The 20,287-nt window shown below is 40.8% G+C and overlaps 1 protein-coding gene across 1 annotated transcript in view; it reads right to left on the reverse strand.

Moving 5' to 3' along the window:
* Window positions 1-18,170: 18,170 nt before the first annotated feature.
* Window positions 18,171-20,287, reverse strand: part of LOC119791919 (uncharacterized protein K02A2.6-like) — a 76,631-nt gene continuing 74,514 nt past the window's right edge. Inside the window, exons 5-7 of the mRNA XM_038298306.1 lie at window positions 18,693-18,890; window positions 18,456-18,562; window positions 18,171-18,297 (exon numbers count right to left, since the gene is read on the reverse strand). Coding sequence (XP_038154234.1) covers window positions 18,171-18,297; window positions 18,456-18,562; window positions 18,693-18,890 — 432 coding nt within the window. The remainder of the gene's footprint in view (window positions 18,298-18,455; window positions 18,563-18,692; window positions 18,891-20,287) is intronic.

The following is a 20,287-nucleotide window of genomic DNA, read 5'->3' on the forward strand; positions in this document are numbered from 1 at the left end:
TTTTCAACACGCAGACATCAATAGAAAAATTAAGTGCCTCAACTTCACCAAAATTACATTTACAAAAAATCATCAATAATACCCAAACTTATCAGTATAAACTGTCATATAATGTAACTTACGGCGTTTCCGCCTGATAATTCGGAGTGGATGACATCTTATAATATTTCCATGCTGCCTCATGCATGTGACTCCTTCTTTTTCCTAGCAAAACGGCAAACTGAAAGTGCGTAACTGTCAAAGCGGAAGTGTGCAACCAGAACTGGAAGTACAATTTAGAGACAATTTTTTTTTTAAAATATAAACTTGAACAAAGCATGAACTGATTGCCTAAACAACTTGCACTTTAAATTTCTGCAAGAAAATTTGATGTTTTCCACACAATATTTACAGTATTTTATACGTTTTGTGGCTACCTAATAATCTGGATGACTGCAGGTGGGGTGTAGAGCACAGACTGCAAATTAAGAAATTTAAGGAAAAATACATTCAAAAGGCACCATACTGCCTTGTATCTTTCTCAAGCCTGAAGGTTATGCGTTTTATTATATCCACCTTTGAGCAGTTTATTGGCTACACCAAATCTTTTAGCCAAAAGGCATTTGCACGCAAATTATCATTTAAGTTTTTATACACGGAACCACAGAAATAACACCATTACAGAAGACAAAACACCTGTCTCATCCAGGAAGTAACTACCTTGACCATGCCGCACCTTCCCAGGAAACAACCATCCACTCTCTGAACCAGCAAGCTGTGATGTGAGGCAGGGCGGCATAGTTTCTACTCATATTAAAGACAAAATGGCTGTTTAAGCAGTCAGTCTGTATAATGACACTGATTGTTCTTTTTTAGACAATGCCTTAGACTCAGACTCAGACAAACTAAAATTGGGAAAACATGTTTTCGTGTTTTAAGAGATCCTGGACAATGCTTGGCCCTTCTAGAAAAGGAACTGAATCAGCATATTTTCAGTGATGGAATGACATCATGAAATTATCCACATTATAAATATCTAATGGAAACTTCCAAAGATAATATTTCATCATTTTAATGACAATACTGAAATTAATTGAAATACTTATACTTACATCATGCTAGATAGCTTTCTGCACTGTGTGTCTTTGAGTATTTCTGCAGTTTAAATTGTGTTGTTTGACAGGCGGTTAATAATTCAGGCATTGTGAGGCCTTCAATTTTTCATCCCAAGTTTTTTTTTTTTTTTTTTTTTTTGCATAGTGCATTACTTTGTATTTTGATGAAAGCAGTGAGGCAGTCAAAAACCATGATTCTCATGGTGCTGTCTGTTTTCTCAGAAGAGTGGACATGTTCAAGTTGGTTTATGATGATGTCTCTGGCTCCAACGCCACAACAACAGGCAGAATGCAGCAGGGGGTTGAAAGCTCCCTGCTCTTAAACCTATTTTGTCTGACTGGCTTCTTTATTTAGAATTTCAGAGCAACAAAACTTCTTGAAATAGCATAGATTATATTTTGTTAGTGCACACAAACCTTCTCCTGAATCACACTAAGGGGGCTGAAACTATTTGATCCAGTTTCTTGATCTGGTTTAGGCTGTCAGGTCGACACCAAAAAGGAGTACTGCTTGAAGTACTGAAGGAAGCAACAGCTTCACCTAATTTGGTTTCAGACAATAAAAAGGAACAGTAGCAAAAAGACAAGGTTGACTGTTCTACTGCTGGCTGGAAGATGCACAGCTTGTTCCTGAAGTGGATGCGCTTAGTTCAATGATTCTGTCCAGATCCTCTCTCTACAATATGTGCTCAGTAACAACAAGAACAACAACTATTATAATAACACTAAATACTTTGTTATGAGTGAAGTAATAAAAAATGCATTATAAAAACTTTATCTCAAGGGCAAGAAATTAGTGAGAGGATTTTCTTCCATTTAGTATCTACAGAAAAACAACAACAAAAAACAGATTGGAGATTATCCTACATATGCTTAGATGTCTGATCTCACACACTCTGGTTGGTGTATGTGTGTGTGTCATTTTGTTGTACAGTAGCAAAGGAAGCAAAAACACTTATCAAACATCTCATCTGATCCTCCGATAACTAATCCCACATTACCATAATGAAAACCTATCTAATACAATCAGAAGTGCCTCTTACTGATGGGATCAGGCATAGATGGCAGATTAATGAAGAAACACATGATGGTTTGGAACAAGAGAATGAGTGCAGTTTCAGTGAAAATATTTTTTTATTATTATTACTGTCCCAATGAATGATCATCATGGATCAGCATCATGCTCAGATTTATATCATAAAATACAAATGTCTGTGATTTAGAGCAAAAAGAAAATTTATTAGTTGACCAAACAAAGTGGTTTTCAAGCTAATTGAAAAGGTAAAATCAAAGTAAAGGTAAAAACGGTACAAAAATGTAAGTGCCTGTATCAGTATTGATGATGTATGGTGTCTCAGAGAGCCATGAAAGCAACATTTTTTGAAATATATTTATTTATTTATCTATTATCGACAGTCGCAGCAGTGCACAATCATTTCGCTACCTTTAACTTCCATATAAAATATCTAACAAAAGACTCATATATTTTTTTTGTTCCATATTGACATTTTTCAATTTGATTTGATCCCCTTGAATAATTGTTATTGCTTAAATAGATGTTTGGACATAAGGGGAATTTTGAGATGGTTGTATTTGATCTGAGAGATTATCTTTTGAGTTTAATCTGCAGATTAAAAAAAAATAATCTGGAGCTGTAGAAATACATGTAAGCGGCCATGAAGGACAACTTTATCTCTGTAGCTCTCCATTTTATTTACATCATGACCCACATAATTTAATGCTATCAGATTATCTGTGGTTTGATTTTGATTACTTTTTAAATTAGGAATGAATATTAGCACTTGTTTTAGAACCACTAATATACAGTAATAAGATATAATGAAGCTATGATCACATACTGAAATATCTGGAAATGATCTGGAAGTGAGAGTTTAATGAGAGCATGATCACTGCAGAAATCTGTCATTGTTTTTGTCTTAAAGGGAATTTTGTAATATCCAAAGTCTAAATGTGTTCATGTAAGTCAATAAATGTGGAAGATTTGTATTTGTTTCTTGTTGTCATTTCCTAATGTGCAAAGGCGGCAAATCTCGAAGTATCAATACTTTGTTACATGGACGTAATTTTGATTGCAGAAGTGGGGGGGACGGAAGCATTTCTGCTATCCCTCTCCTGGACAGAATATTTTGATGCATTACATGAACAGTTGGACAATTTGAGGCGCAACAATCCTTGTGGATTAAAAACTAATAGTTTTACAATTATTATGAGCTTGGATATATTATAGATTTTTTTCCTTTTTTGATGTTGATAATAATATTTAATAATACATTGATTTATCAGCACTTTCAATAAAACAAATATACTTTACAAGGTTACTAAAAGCTTTAAAATGTGGAGGAGGATCTTGAACTGGATCTGCTGCCTTATGGAGCCAGTCAAAGTGTGTTTGGAGGACTGTTACATAGTTCTTTGAATGTAAATTACACTTCCAGAGGACAGCAGGGAGAACAGTCCATGGTGGGGGGGTGAGGGGTCATTGATGATGTTACGGGCTCAGGACACGCAGCGCTGGGATGAAATGTCTTTAATGGAGGGAAGAGGAGCCCCCATAATCTTCTCTGCTGTTCCCACCACTCTTCTCACCTTCTTCCAGTCTGAGGTGCTGCAGCCTCCACACCACACAGTGAGACAGCTGGTCAGAACGCTCTCTATGGTGCTTCTGGAGAAGGTGGGGAGGATGGGTGGGGGCAGGTGGGCTCTCCTCATTCTCTGCAAGAATTACATGCACTTTTGTGCCATTTTGATCAGTGAGGTGGTGTTTCCAGTCCAGGTGAGAGTGTCTGTGATGTGCACCCCCAGGAATTTGGTGCTGTTGAACACCTCTACAGCTGAGCTGTTTATGACCAGTGGAGCTTGGTTATGCCGGTTCTCCACATTCAGTATCAGGCTCCACCTCCTCCTCTCGGTAATCCTGGTCGTTATCATCACTGATGAGGCCCACCCCCGTGGTGTCGTCTGCAAACTTCACCATGTGATTGGTGGTGAACCTGGGGACACAGTCATGTGTCCTCAGGGTGAACAGCAGGGGGCTCAGGACGCAGCCCGGAGGGGAGCCTGTGCTTAGGATGATGTTGTGATGATATCTTTGCTAAGATATCATGCTCAGTATAACATTTGATTGAGGATTCTGTTTCTGGTTTACAGGAAATTACAACCCTCAGCTGTATTTGTCATGATTATGATTGTGAAAGCTGGCCTAATTGCTTATTTCATTCACCTGCCTAACTATGCCTGGTCTCCAATTACCTCTCATCTAATCCACCTGCTCCTGCTTCTTCATATAAGGCTCAGTCCCAGCTATCAGGGCCAGATCATTGAGATTATTGATATCATTGCTAATGGCGTAGTTCATGTTCTCGTTCTTGGGGGCTAGTGGTGACAGAGGTTTTTAGTGTTTCGTAGTGTTCTGATTTTAAATTCAATTCAGGTAATTTATAAACCGCCAATTTACGACACATAACATCTATTCAATTCAGTTTATTTATATAGCGCCAAATTCACAACACATGTAATCTCAAGGCACTTTACAGTTCAACCAGATCATACAGTCAAATTGATACAAAGTTTTCTGTCTAAGGAAAACCAGTTGATTGCATTGACTCAAATACAATCCCTCACACTAAGCATGCTTGTAGCGACAGTGGAGAGGAAAAACTCCCTTTGAACAGGAAGAAACCTCCAGCAGAACCAGGCTCAGTGTGAGCGGCCATCTGCCGAGGCTGACTGGGGTTCAAGGAGACAGAAGCAGAGATACAAAAAGCAGCTGTAAAAGGCGGCCCAGTCCAGGAAACACACAGCCAGGCAGACAAGCTCCGAGCCAGCTCCCATGTCAGAGGACGAAGAGAGCACATCCAGTTAGTCACAGTCAGAGAAACAGGACCACACTGGAAAACAGGCTGATCTCCAGCATCTATAAAAAAGGGTGTTGATGGAAGCAGCACAGCTGATGTTTCTCTCCAGGATGACGTCACAGCCAAACAGGAACAGACGAGGAAAAGCTACTCTGAGGAAAAGCAGAGAGAGCAGAAGGTTAGAGATTGAACTAACAGATTCTGCAGAATAGGAGATAGAGAGAGAATGAAGCAGAATGATGAAATGGGGGTCCCTATGTCCTCCAGAAGTCTAAGTCTATAGCAGCATAACTATAGAGATAGCTCAGGATAACCTGAGCCACTCTAACTATAAGCTTTATGAAAAAGGAAAGTTTTAAGCCTAGCCTTAAAAGTAGACAGTGTGTCTGCCTCACGGACTAAAACTGGTAGTTGGTTCCACAGGAGAGGAGCCTGATAACTAAAAGATCTGCCTCCCATTCTACTTTTAGAAATTCCAGGAACCACTAGTAAACCTGCAGATTGAGAGCGAAGTGCTCTGTTAGGAACATAAGGAACAATCAGATCTCTGATATCAGATGGAGCTTGGCCATTTAAGGCTTTATATGTGAGAAGGAGGATTTTAAATTCTATTCTGGATTTAACAGGAAGCCAATGAAGAGAAGCCAGGATAGGAGAGATATGATCTCTCTTTTTAATTTTCATCAGAACTCTGGCTGCAGCATTTTGGATCAGCTGAAGGCTTTTAACTACAGCTTGTGGACTTCCTGATAGTAAAGAATTACAATAGTCCAGCCTTGAAGTAACAAATGCATGGACTAGTTTCTCAGCATCAACCTTGAACAGGATATTTCTAATTTTTGCAATTTTCGGCAGATGAATGAAGGAAATTCCAGAAACCTCTTTGATATGGGATTTAATGACAGGTCCTTATCAAAAATAACACCAAGACTTTTTATTTTATTATCTGAGATCAATTTAATCCCATCCAAATAAAGTGAGAGCTTATTTTTCCAAAGACTCTGGTCCAAAGATTATAACTTCTGTCTTGTCTGCATTCTGGGGTCAAAAAATTAAGTCATCCAGATTTTTATGTCTTCAAGACATGCCTGTAACCTATGTAATGTGTTAGCTGAGTATCATCATCCCAACAGCGGAAATCAATCCCTTGCTCTCTAATATCTCTATTTCATGAACCATATCTGCCTCTTATCCACTGACAGTGCCTGATCTATCTTGGCTCACTGGAGAGAGCAAGACCTGTTCTGCTTCTAAACTACTGAGCTTGCCTGTTCCCATCTGAACATTCTGCTTGAACTCTGTGGAATCCTGGAACCACTGAGCTAGCCTGTTCCTGTTCTCATCTGTATCCCAGACTGGGCTTCGGACTCCTGGACCTCTTAGCCTTTCAGTTCTGATATGTTTCCCTGCTCTGGCTCGGAGTCCTGTTTGTAAAGCATGCAAGGTAAAAATCTTTTTATTTTTCTCATATCTATTAGGATGGGGGCAAATCTCCAATATAAGGCTAGGGCCATTTAATTTTATATACACCCTCATTCACTTTGCCAACTGTCTTTGAAGTTCATAGGAGTATTTATGGCCTGGTTCAGGTAAATTATTACTGAATAGTTGAATTGTTTACGAGAAATCATCTTTCAGAAGTACTTTGAATGTTTTTTCACTCTCAACATTGACAAGTCATCTTTCCCACAAGCTGTATCAAAGTATTACAAAATATGTTAATGAGGCAAATACATCATCCAGGAACTTCTAGCAACTTTAAGGACAGCCAATGGTAACACTTAAGAGTTGGTAACAGTGCAAATTTAAACTTCCAAAGGATGCTCTAGCTTTTCCAGCTTAAAGGGGAACGCCGTTCTTTTTGACATTGGGCCCTTGATTTTACGTTATTACATCCTGTTCTACTCACCCATATGAGTTTTGTGTCATTTGGAGCTGTTCTGAAGATAATCCGTTATATCCAAATTACGTCTTTTCAATGGGCAAGTGAAAAAAACAGCACGCTGACCAGTGACATTATTGCGTCCTCTACTGCGCATGCGGGACACTTGCGTTGTATGACTGCAGCTCACGCAGGAGATCACATACAAGTCGCTTATATTTGGAAATATGTAGGGCAATGTAACAATATCGGATTTCGCAAAAAAATTGTAATTGAGCATCAAGGTGTGCAGTGTGAACGTAGCCTAAGAGCCCAGCGACCTATGAGACAGAGAAATGAAATTAAGTATCCTTTTATTTTTTATTTTTAGGATTTTGTTTGTTTTTTAAGTCAATCTTACTAAAATGCTTTATTTTTCCTCATTTGGAAATCGAAGGAGACAGTGCAGCAACCCCAGAAACATTTCATCAGGCCTAAATCGAATAGAAGGCATAGTTTCTCTACCTCCCAACAGAGAAGAAGAATCCAGGCACCTGGCTTTTCACACATTGATGGCTGTCTGCGAGACTCTGTCTTCACCCAGCAATCAAGACCAAGAACCCAGAATTCGATTATCTACTCTGGTGAATATATGTTTCATATGTAGGGGCATTTCTGGATCAAAAAGTGTAGTGAATAAACATGTCTGACCCGTATTTATCTCAGTCAAACACATCCTTGAATGTTTCACATTCTAGCAAAAGTCAAAATGCAGCACTATCAGATACTTTTCAAAATACAGGAAATACAAGATCCTCTTTAGATGAAAATGTCTCTGAAGCAGTTTTACATAATTTGTGAAATATGGTAAATGAAATAAACCCTTTAAATGATGCTGGTTTGCCTTTAAATCCAACCTCACCTGTAGAAGATACAAATTTTTCACACAGACTGCCTCTGCAGCAAGAAAATAATTTTGTCCTGCCCTTACTCTTAGTTTAGCAGGTGGATAACCATCATTTCCACTAACCGCATCGTAGGCCTTTTCTTTCCATTTATTGGCTGGTATAGATGAGCGGATGAATGAATGAATGAATGAATGGTAAAACTGCAACAAATAAATAATGTGCATAAGTATTTGTGTAAACAGGCACAATTCCAAATAAACAGGCACTATTCTCTTAAATAATAAACCTAACCTATTCCCTGAATATGCACAGAAACACATAATCACACAACCAACATGTTAACATTAGCCGCTAGCTAGCATCATCACTAGCGGCAAGTTAGCGCGTATGCTAGTGGCTAGTTACCATATATGCTAGCGTCTTTTTAAACTTCTCTTATCGGTGACCTTTCTTGTAATAAACCTCCTAACACAACATGAAACATAGTACTATATGTACATAATCGAAATACATCATTCACATCAACTTACATGCTGTACTGGCCAAAAACGCAGCACAGAAAGAACAGATGTAGCTATGCAGTGTTTACTCACTAAACAGGAAGACACCAACTGCTCAACTTCCGGTGCTTTCAAAATAAGAAATATTATATAAATATCAGATATTATATAAATGAAAGCTTATATTGTATAACTTCTTTTGGAGCCAGAACACACCTCGCCTGACATCAAAAGATGTCACACCTAAAACTAAGGTTATCCCACGCTATCTGATACAAGAAAAACAACATCTGTAACTGGTCTCAAGTAAACCTTACTTTTACCGTCTTTGATTATTTTAACCTCTACTCTCCTAACGAGTCCATCACTGTTAGGATGAACCTTTGTAATCACTCCCATTGGCCATTGGTTCCTTTTCTCAAGAGCTTCCTTCTGGAGGACTACATCCCCCTGCTGCAGGTTTGGTTTGATGGAACGCCACTTGCAGCGATTTTGCAGTGTTGATAAGTATTCCTTCTGCCACCGATGCCAGAAGGTGCTGGCAAGGCACTGGACTCTTCTCCACTGCTGTCTGTGTAAGTCTGTGTAAGTCTTTCTCCTCAAAATCACCCTGGGGTGGAGAACTCTCTCCAATCTTCTGAGTGAGAAGAGTAGCGAGAGTGAGAATGAAAGGAGAGTCCGGATCACAGGACACTGGAACCAGCGGGCATGCGTTGATGATAGCAGTCACTTCTGCTAAAAAGGTGATTAGGACGTCGTGCGTGAGGGGTCTGGAACCGAGTTGAGAAAGCTGGGAGTCCAAGATCTTACGTGCCGCTCCTATCATTCGCTTCCAACTTCCCCCCATTTGGGAAGAATGAGGAGGATTGAAGGCCTATTATCATTTAAGAATGACTTAATGCTTGGGTCCCTAGGTATCTTCTAGTCCAAACCAAGCTCTCTACATGCCTGACCTCAACTGTTTTGGGGGTCCTCTTACTGAGAAGAACCTGCGGAGAGCATAGATAAAGCTAGATGCGTCCATAGCTTCTATGACTTCTAAATGAACTGCCCTAGTTCTCATACAGGTTCGATGAGAGGTAACTGACCATGGACCAAACACATCAACGCATACATAGGAAAATGTTGGTTCAGTACTAAGGCGCTCTGTAGGTAAGTCTTTTGATTGATGTCAGTAAGAAATGGTCAAACCTCAATGTCTTTGTCTGGGCTTTGAAGTTGGAATGTATCGGGTGACTTGGCCTCTGTCGATTTTAAGTGAAACTGCTGCCCATTTAACCAAATGCTGGACGACAATTTGTCAGCAGAAACAGATCTAGACCCATAGTCGGCTGGGTTGTGTTTAGAGGGCACATAATTCCACTGAGTTGGTTCTGAAGCTTGTCTGATTTATTGCACACAATTGTTTACATAAACATGAAACCTCCTCGACTTATTGTAAATATAACCAAGAACAACTTGGCTGTCTGAGAAGAAGTGCATGTTACTGATCTGAATGTCCATTTCGTCCCTGAGCTACGAGTTTTTGGAAGTTTACTACTTGACTTGACCTGATCCTTAACATGAAAACTGTTCTGAAAAGGTGGTAGGAGGTTAGGACGCCCATTTTCTAAAACACTAGTTCTGTATGTACCTACAACAGCTGGCTTATGAGCTCCTCCTAGACATACATCCCAGATAATGACCCAGCCTAGCACAACTCTCTGGGCAAACAGGGCACTGACTCGTCCGTTAACTCGTTCATACACTTTTTGTACTTGTATTATGTCTCGGCCAAACAGCAAGATTATCTCAGCCTCAGGGTCAAGAGGTGAGATTTGGCCTGCAATGTGTTTGACATGTGGATGTGCTAAAGCAACTTCTGGTGTTGGAATCTCAGTTATCTGGAAGAGAATCACACTCAAGTAGAGCGGACAAAGCAGAGCTAAATTGGCCATCAATGGACTGTATGAACAGATCCTCAGCTATAAGCCCATTAGTCATAGAAACCCATGTGCATGTCTAAAGTGTGTATGGCGCTACTTTGTCCATTGAAATGTTAAACGTATTAAAAAAGCTAGACTTAGCTAATGACCTATTGCTCTGATCGTCTATGATAGCATAAGCTTTGATCTTCTTATCTGGGGCCTCTTTAGAATAGACATAAATAAATAGGGCATTTTTCTGAGCAAGATCGCCCACCATTTAGGTCCCAGCAAACTTGAATACAAGCTAAGCTGGCCTCTAAACTAAGACCACTCTCCCCGCCATACTCCTCCCTGTGTTCACTACTCTGGTCTGGTTGACTACTTTGAGCTTTTGTGTTTAGTATCCATGGATCAGGACCTGCGTGCAGCGCAGCTACATGCTTGTTGCTGTTGCATTCTGAACATGTGATTTCTGTTTTTAGCTTGGTGAGTGGAAGAATCAGAGCATCTAAAACAAATTATTTGTTACCTTAGGTATGCTTTGCGCTCTTCTAAAGGGTTTTCTCTAAAACCCCTACACTTCCTAAGTTAGTGTGTTTTTTTTATGAATGGGACACTGTTTGTTTGAGAACTCGTTTGCATAAACGGAATTTGTTTCCTGAGTTTTGCTTACTTCCGTTTTGTGGACAGGGACAGGGAATCTTGGCTTGGAAGTCCTTGTGCAGTGGTTGTTGTGGACCACTGGCAGAGAGGTAGCAACTGAAGATGCAGATTTAAAAATAGGGTTGTTTCTCATTCTTGCTTAATCTTGGATGAAGCGGCAGAAAAATGAAAATGGAGGGGATGTTGTGTCGTAGCTTATATTTACGACCCTCTGACATCCACCTGTCTTGAAGGTTCATTGGCAATTTATCCATGATGGGGGCTATACCACGTGAGGTGTCTAAATACACAAGTCCAGGTAACGAACCATTAGATTGGGCTTCATCGATTTTGGAGAGCAGGTCACCGAGTTCTCTCAGTTGTTTGGATTCTTTGTTTGAAATTCTGGGAAAGTGTTCGAGTCTGTCAAGGGACTCTTCTCAATAGCCCCTGGAGTGCCGTAACATTCTTGTAGTTGTGTCCAGACTTGACATAGACCCTCACCTGGATTGTTGAGATGGACAGAACGTATGCGTTTGCCGTGTTTGGACGACTCCTCTCCAAGCCAACGGGTAAACAAATCCAGCTCTTCGTTAGGCTTTAAGCCTAATCCTTCTATAGCACTATAAAACAAAGCTCTCCATGCCCAGTAGTCCTCTGCCCTGTCTGTGAACTTGTTTAGACCGTCTGAGACTGAATTTCTTTTGGCTAGAAATGTGGCAAGATTAATTAAGTCTTTGGTCCCATCAACATTTGGCGTTTGATGGAATGGAGGACTGTAAGGGGAAAGCAAGCTTGATTGGAGTATCTTATTGGAGTACATCCTATCACATTTCTCTTGGGTGGCGGTAGCTGGCGGACGAAACTCATCTGTGGTCTGCCGCATTATATGTGGGACAGCTTCATATGAGTTGACAGACTCAGGTAACGGGCTTGTAGTACGCTTTTTTTCCCTCACAGTGTGGTGAGTGTTTGAAGTAGCTCTGTAGTTAATAAGACAGGTTTGAAGCTGGAAGCTGGCTTAGCGTGTGAGGGTTCAGTTGGAGTTGTGCGTTATCTTCACTTTGTCTTGTTTTCCCATGTTGTTTTTGTGACGTATGTGTTGACAACTTTTATCTGTTTACCTCTTCTGCTATTGCTGCTTCGAACACGTTAGCGGGCGCAGCCTCTGTTTCCTTTTCTTCTTTAATCTAGCTGCTAAATGTAATACTTTGTTAACAATGTCTTTGTTTATGTGTCTCTAAAGGCAGGCAGGCAAGGGAACATAAACACAGATGCAGTTCCTACCTTCAGGCATCAACCTTTTTCCATGGAATGTGGGGGTTCATTCAGGTGTGTAATTCCTTAAGGATAAACACACACAAAAGGGGGTGTGTAAGTCCCCCTCCCCTCTGGATTTGTACCTCAAGGCTAAATATTCACAACCTAATAACTAATTATTCTTAAGGAAGTTAACATACATTCACCTTGAAAAACACATGGGCACTGAACGAAGCATCAGTAGCACATTTAAGCCTTATAAATAAATTCAGTTTATATATATATATATATATATATATATATATATATATATATATATATATATATATATATATATATATATATATATATATATATATATATAGTGAGTACTGCTAAAATCAATAAAGTTAATTTTATTTCTCATTAATGTACACCCAGCACTCAAACCTGACAGAAAAAACAATTTTTTTAAAATCTATTATAAAATAAATACTGAAATATCACACGGTCATAAGTAATCATACCATTCACCTCTGCCATTGTTCTTTGCAGATCCTCTCCAGTTGTGTCAGGTTGGTGGACAGCCACCCTCTGCACACTGTCTTCACCACTTAGAGGAGCCTGATCAGTGGGAGAAGCAGGACCAAGAGACTGCTCAGCTCCTTTGTTCCTGAAGCCATCAACCAGTACAACTCCTCCCTTGGGTGAAGGAGGAGGTGATAGGAAGTGGGACAAGGGTCAGCACCCCCCTCCTTGGACATCTTATGCAAAACATTACAGTAGCAGCCATTCAAAATGTCCCTTCCCAGTCAAATACCAGCCGAACGGCAGCCAACTTCGAGCCACTGGAGTGACCCTCTCCTTCTGCTGGGCGTGCATATGTTTTTACTCTGACTCTAACCTCTCACTGAATCAGAGGGTCTGACAAGGAGATGATGCTTCTATTTAGTTCTTAATGTCCCAAAATCATGACGGAAAGAATATTTTAGTACAAAGATTGATGTTTGAAAAAGGAATTGTAGGGGACCAACCAAGGACCCATCAAGGAATGTAGGGAAATTCTGGTTTAATGCCACTAGCAGCCAATACATAGAGATTTTCATGGCTCACAATGCCAGTGCCTGCCATCTTGTTTTATAAACATATTTTAGTTTCTGTTGCACTTTAAGGTCAACTTCAACTTCTAACTGAAAGGCTGGAAATAAAAGCACTTTTCAAAAAGTCTTTAATTTCTTTTATTAAATGGAAATAAAGACAGAAGTTGATAAATCAGATTTGGGATTGCTAAAATATAAGGGTTTTTGTACTTTGTTTCTTGAAACTACTGTCTGCCCATTTCATAGACCAATAGGCAGAAGATGAACTTTGATTGATAAACAGTTCCATGTGTGTTCATAATGGTTTACATTGACAAATCATTCTTTATTCTTGGATGCATGGAAAATCCCTGTCTTTTCTGTGTTTTCAGCTGCTTATCTGCTGACCAGAACATGGGTTTACTATTGATTTCCAGTCCAATGAGGAAGATTGTAAAATCGAGGTTCGCCATCGTGAATTAAATGGACAAGTAGATAGACACCTTTCCCACCTAATGACGCAGTGAAGTATTTGTGCGAAATTTCAAGGGAATTTGTTTGTGTGAAAGAAAAGGAAAATGGCAAAGTTTGCAACATTTCTATCCAGTGTGAACACAGTATTAGAAGAGAGTGTGTTTATGGTTGGTTTATGTTGTTTGCTTTTGTGTGGCCCCTGCTGTTTGTACACTGCCTCTATTTTATCAGTAGGAAGAACAGAAAAATATTGTTGAAGAATTTCATATTGTAATTATGTGTCTACATGAAAACTCTCTCAAAATCTTGAGCTCTGTGATTCTTACACTGAAAGAAATTAAAACGTAAATATGTAATTTTTTTCTTAAAATAACTGCATCTGTTTTCAGGTTTGGTGGAAGTTAGTTGAGGACCTAAATGCAGAAATGATCTGCCCTGATAGCTAATCTTAATTGCTCATGTCGCTTACCTGCCAAACTTTACCCGGTTCCTAATCACTGCAGATCTCATCCACCTGAACGTTCTGCTCTATATTCAGTTTAGCCTAGCTATGGGGGCCAGATCATTGTTTGTTCCTTTATGCCGTTAGTTTGTTTGTTTTGTTAGTTAGGTTTATTCTTATGTTCATCTCCCAATTCCAGTGAGGAGATTGTTCTCGAGCCAATGTCTTCAGGCGAACTTCTTCCATAGCCAGTAGTGAGAGTGTTTCAAGGTGTTGTCTAATTTTCTGAATCTCTCCCACTGGTCCTGTCTGTCCCCATCTGATCTGTTGCCTTAACCATCTTTGGATTTCATGCATAGAGCTCCTTGCTCGATGCGTGGAGTCCATGGCTTCCTCCTAGGTTTGTATTTCAAGTTAAGTTAATTGTGTTTTTAGATGGCTGGTCTACAGTAATGACACCATATCAATGCTTTGGAATTACAGAACCATACCTGAGAAATCCTACACTACAGACAATACTTGAAATGAGATCCACGCCTTTCTCCGCCCACCAGTGCTCAAATACTTTCACTTTCCATTTTGACACATATAGCGCTGTTGTAGAGGGAGGCCATGCGCGCTGAATGGTGTGTATGAATTCTTGCGAAAGGCCAAGCCTCTCTAAGCCCTACCATTCAGCAGCCAGGCCCAGAGACACTAGCCTATTTCTGGATAACTTATGATCGCTCCTTCTGCCAGGAGGAGTGCATTCTCCCTCTACGGCAGCCACCACGGGTGGCCTGACAGCAACTGCTGCAGGAGGAGGAACCACAGAGCACCTGTGCGAATGAGGGCTACTACCTGAAGCCAAAAGGAGCCGCAATTAGCAGGACCGGAGGGAAAGCATAAGGGACTTTATTGGGTTATGGATGGGCAAAGGCGTCCACTCCTAAAAGTGGATCCTTTTTTGGGTTCAGGGAGAACCACAGCGGACATTATGCATTCTCTCATGTGGTCCACCACTGGCCCACTGAACCTGCTTCAGATCTGAGAGATCAGGATCCCCTCTGGACATGATGTCTGCTCCTCTGTGCAAGACACCGGGGATGTAAAATGCTCTGATGGAGAGCAGATTCATGAATGCACAGCACAGCAGCCATCTGGTGACGTTCAGAAGCTAAGCTGAGTGTGCGATGCTGCTGCCAATTTGTTGTCGATGTGGATCAGAACATGCTAATTCCCCAGCAGAGGAAGAAAATGCTGAGTCATCTTCAGCACCACGAGGAGCTTCAGCAAATTTATGTGGAGAGACATGTGGTTTGACCACTCTCCCAATACCTGAAACAGACACACCCTGCCTGATACGTTCCTCCCTGCATCTGTGAGCACCAGGATTTGGGACATAGGTCTGCTGAGGGGCATTCCATCTGACAAAATGTGGGGGGGTCCCCAGTGGGCCAGGTCGGCTCCCACTGACTGAGGGACTGCAATCACCTGAAGCACACCCAGCAGAACCACTATGTGGGCGACTGACATCATCCCCAGCAGCCGTAAGATGGACAGAGCTGTCACTGTGTTGGGAGTTTTGAGCAGCAGTGCTGACAGCGAGTCTGCTCTTAGTTTGTGAGAGTCGAGCTCTCATTGTCGCGGAGATTAGCTCCACCCCCAGATGAATCAGACAATCAGCTGGGATGGGAGAACAGAACTTTTTTTCCCCCAGTTTATGGAAAAGTCCAGTTCTGTACTGATAGGGAATTCCCTGGAAGGAGAATCGCAGATACTTGCTGTGTTTTGGGATGATGGGAACATGGACGTAGGCGTCCTTCAGATCTATAAGGTGAATTAGTCATTCTGCTGAATGTGGGGAACAGGAACTGCAGCCTGTAACCTCTGCTTAAAGGTCTGTCCACATGCCAGACCAGACGCTCTTTTTTCTGTTGCTTATTTTCTTCTTGCAGCTCTTCTGCCCAGTAGCTGCTGCTGCTGCTCCGTCTGAGGGCTGCCTAGTCTCTCCTGTCCCTTTAATGTGGCAGCGTACATAACTGTGCTTCGCTGTTTAACTCCACTCTCATTGGTTGTTCTGCCATACATTCATGCTAGAATACCGCGGTTACTACAATTATTATGAGGCTATGAAACTACTCCCAATAAAAAAAACTGAATATCATGTACGCTAAGAAACAAAAACCTTTTTTTTTCTTTTATAAAAGTAAATATTCTGAGTCAGCGAGGAGTTCTGAAGACTACTGGAAAAATGGGCAAATAAAGGCTGTAAGCTGTCAACATTTCTGATTCTTAGCCAAGCCGACCAAAAAACGAAAATGTGAGGGTTTCCTTTTTACGGAAATTTAGTTGGTATTACTGTTTTAATTTTTTAATGACTCTTTGAGGAAGTTCAGGTATAATTATTATCAGGTGTTATTTCTCTTATAGAGTATAACAACAAGAGATGGTGCCTAAACATCTGCTATTTTTTGTTTAAAAGGCATAATTAGAGTTCCAGAAAATTACAGTAGGCCTACTATTTAATTGACTATTTCTACTTCTAGAAACGGGATGAATACAAGAACAAACAAAGGAACACTATTAACATTGATTTTATCTTAAATAGATTTCCTCACAGTCTATAAGTAAATTAGTACAAACATTAATGTCTGGTAAATAATGCTTGAATCTGGCTGTTTATTTTGGATATTATTACATTACAGATAAATTAGTGTTATATTGCCTTTTATGATGAATCTTACATGTTTTGCCCACATGCAGAAGCACTCACAGAGTCAGAAAGAAGTTTAACAGTTCATTAGAACAAAGGTGAACAAAGTGACTAAACAACTGGTTTCTCAGCTTGGGGGAATCGAGCAGTCTGATAAACCAGAAGCGGAAGCTCTAGGAAGAGATCACAAATGGTGAGTTCAAGGTTGATGGGAAAACAGGCCAATTACTTCATTATAGACTGGCGAAGACTCACTGTTGTGGTTTTGAGGTTGCTCCAGTGTTCCTGTTTGTGGAGGCTTGAACTGTTTTAAGGGTTTACTTAGCTGGAGGGCGGACTGGCAGACTTTTGGTGGTCCTAAGGAGCAGCGGAGGAGACTTTCACTAGTTTTCCTAAAGTTGGTGGCGTTCTGATAAGGTGAAACGTTTCTTTCTTAGATGAGAGAATTCCTTCCAGGGCTTGAAGGACCAGCTTTTTTCACTGGATCTATAGGAATCCTGCCAAAGATTCACAGAGAATAACTAGGTAAGAACTTGAGGTCTCAGAAAAAAACTAAAACTCAAAGTATTGACTCAGCAAAACTCAGAGGGGCAAGAGTACCCAATACTGGCAAACCCTCTGGCGAGGAGATGGTGACAGTCTGCTACTCATATACTCCTCAGAGGGTGATGACCAGCTGCAGGTGTGAGTAGTTTAGAGCAGGAAGAGACCGTGTTGTGTGTTGTGTTTGTAGATGATGCCACTAAAAAAGAAAATAGACATAATGAGCTATTTAAACACTCAGACAGTAAGAAATATTGGATGACGATAAAAGGTTGTGTTACATTTAATCCTTTACTAATAAAAACACACTTATACATTATATGATTATAGGAAACATAGATATCCAGTAATAATGATGCAGGGCAGCTTGTAGATGAAGCATTGTAGATAAAAATATAAGGGTTGGGTTTCACTCTGCACAATTCTATATCTTCAAAAGAAAATACTGTATTTACCTTCTGTCTCAGTCGTTCAAATGAAACAATTCTCAAAGTGGAAAACAGTCCTAATTCCACATTCATCAGAGCCGGTGATACTTCAAACATTGATAAATAGCATCTAATGAGTGTAGTGCTCATAATTTTTTTATTAATGTAGCAAAATGCTGCTTTTCTCTTTAAACAATGAATTTCTCTTATCAGTACGGATGCTCACGTCAAGCATGAAAAAAAGGGCATGCATATTGCATAGCACCAATGACACCAGACCAATAGAGTCCCTACCAAAGTTCAAATCAAACCTACGGCCTTGTTTTAACCTGTGGACCCGCCTCAGGGTTTTGAGGGGTAGAAAGGCCGTGCTGAGGGGTAGTGTGGAGATCAACTCGCTTCAAGGCAGGCTACTGTGATGACAGCAATGATAATGATCAGAAAACCCCACAGTCAGATGATTGTGTTTGCTGGGGGGACAGGTCACTGTCCAGTGAGACCATTCGTCTTTGCCCCAAACACGGAGGTGAAGCGGGCCTCCAGAGGAGGAACAGGTGGAAAGCCCTGCTCGGACAACACTTCCACCACAGTTAAAGGCAGACACCCGCACCTTTAACATGGCGGCATCAGCAGCTGAATCTGACAGGTATGCTATGACAGCAGGGTGCAGAGGCCAGATCAGGTCTGGGTAACAGACAAGAGCCGAACCGAGCCATTCTGCCAGAACGTCTGATTGTGGCAGGGTTTGGGGCAACGGCACAGCCAAACCATAACGCTTCAGGGCATTCTGGATAATCGTTGGCAGCGCGCCAACAGCTGGGAGCAGGGTGGTAGTCTTCGCCCAACTGCTCCTCCTCTGCTACCATGCTTCCCAGCTGAGAGGCAGGAGCGGGCTGCTACTGCCATCATCGCTGGGGCGAGAATTGTCTGATTCCCTCCCAGCGTTAAAAAACACAATCACTTTGTCCAGCAGGTAGCTGTCTGCTGCACAAAAAGCCTCCCTACTCTCCATTGCTTGTCCTTAAGCAGGAGGAGCTCACATAGGGAGTAGGACGATTGAGGCGTGAGAGCGAGGCCTGCATGCCATGGACCGAGGCAGTGCGCGCAGACGGCATAGAGGTCAAACCCCATGCCCTTCTGGCAGGAAAGACACAGAAGGATGCTGTTGTTGCTGGAGATCTTGTTCTTAGTGCTCGTCAGTCGCTGAAAAAATGGGAGCAGACAGTCCGGTCTCAACGTTATATATTAAACTGACCGGAGTGGGGCAGACACAGCAGGTGGGTGTGGACTAAAGTTAGAGAAGGGCAGAATCATGACATTTGTTCTTGTATTGAGGAGGTAAATGAGACACTTTGCCAATGGAACAAGACCATTTATAGTCCATGTCAGAAAAAAGAATTACATTGTCTTATTTCAAGTGCATATTATCTAATTATATTATTTTAAGAGAAATAATACTCAATCCATTGGCAAATCATCTTATTTACCTGCTCAAATGAATGGTAAATTCATTTAATGTAAGAACGTTGTACTTATTTATTGATCTTTGTAGCACAAAAGTATTGCAATCAAATTGAATACAAATTAAACACAGTCAATATTTTTCCCCACTTGGTTTAAAATAACAGCATGTTTAGTAAATAGAACTACAAAAATATGATGGACAGAATAAAGTGAATGTTGTCATATAGCTAACTGTACATATCTTCAATAAGCCCTTAGGCAACACATTGCATTGCATTAGGCAACACATTTTCTTTTTTAATTTATTTTTATCCATACCACTATGTGCCAAACACTTCAGTGGAAATCACCTTCATGGTACTCTGTTGAGGAAGCCTAAAATCTAACACTTCCCACTTCTCCACCCCTGCTGTTATCCCTTTAAAGCATGCTCCCTCAACTCCAGCATTCACTCCTAATTTCAGCCTCCCCAAATCTCTCCAGATAACCTCCTTTAAAACATCAGAGCAGCTATGCCGTGTCCTCCTCCCTCCAGCCTCATATTCACCCATGAGCATGAAAAAAAAAGCTTTTGTTCGTATTTAAAATTTCAAAACAGCTTTTTCACTTTGACCGTGATGTATCACTGCACTCACCCCTGCAGCGCAAGCTTAATGTGCACGTAGTATGCAGGCTAAGTCCTCATTAAAATGCTAAGTGTGTAATAGGAATGTGTGAGAGAGAGAGAGAGAGAGAGAGAGAGAGAGAGAGAGAGAGAGAGAGAGAGAGAGAGAGAGAGAACCTTTGTTGGGCCATAAACTTGGAATTGTGATTTGTTCCAACAAGCGTCTTTCAAAATGGAGTCGGATACTTCCTCCTTCTCTGTTGCTTTGTCTCAGGAAAAATCAGGTATCCTTTGTGGTGAATGATGTAAAGCATTTTAGCTGAATTGGAGCAGAACATGTTACAGCAGCCCACAGATGGCTTTTAAATAATGCAACTTTGAGGAAAGAAGCAATTTTACACATTTAGTAATGGATAATCCCTGTTGTAGTCCCCACACGTGTACAAAAAACACACAAGCCCATAATGTCACACTATCCTTGAGGGGACATTCCATTAACTTCCTTTCATTTCCCACTCACTTCTATGGCCTA

The sequence above is a fragment of the Cyprinodon tularosa genome, unplaced genomic scaffold (assembly GCF_016077235.1).
Source record: "Cyprinodon tularosa strain WSP-4 unplaced genomic scaffold, ASM1607723v1 ctg405, whole genome shotgun sequence".
NCBI classification, from domain to species: domain Eukaryota; kingdom Metazoa; phylum Chordata; class Actinopteri; order Cyprinodontiformes; family Cyprinodontidae; genus Cyprinodon; species Cyprinodon tularosa.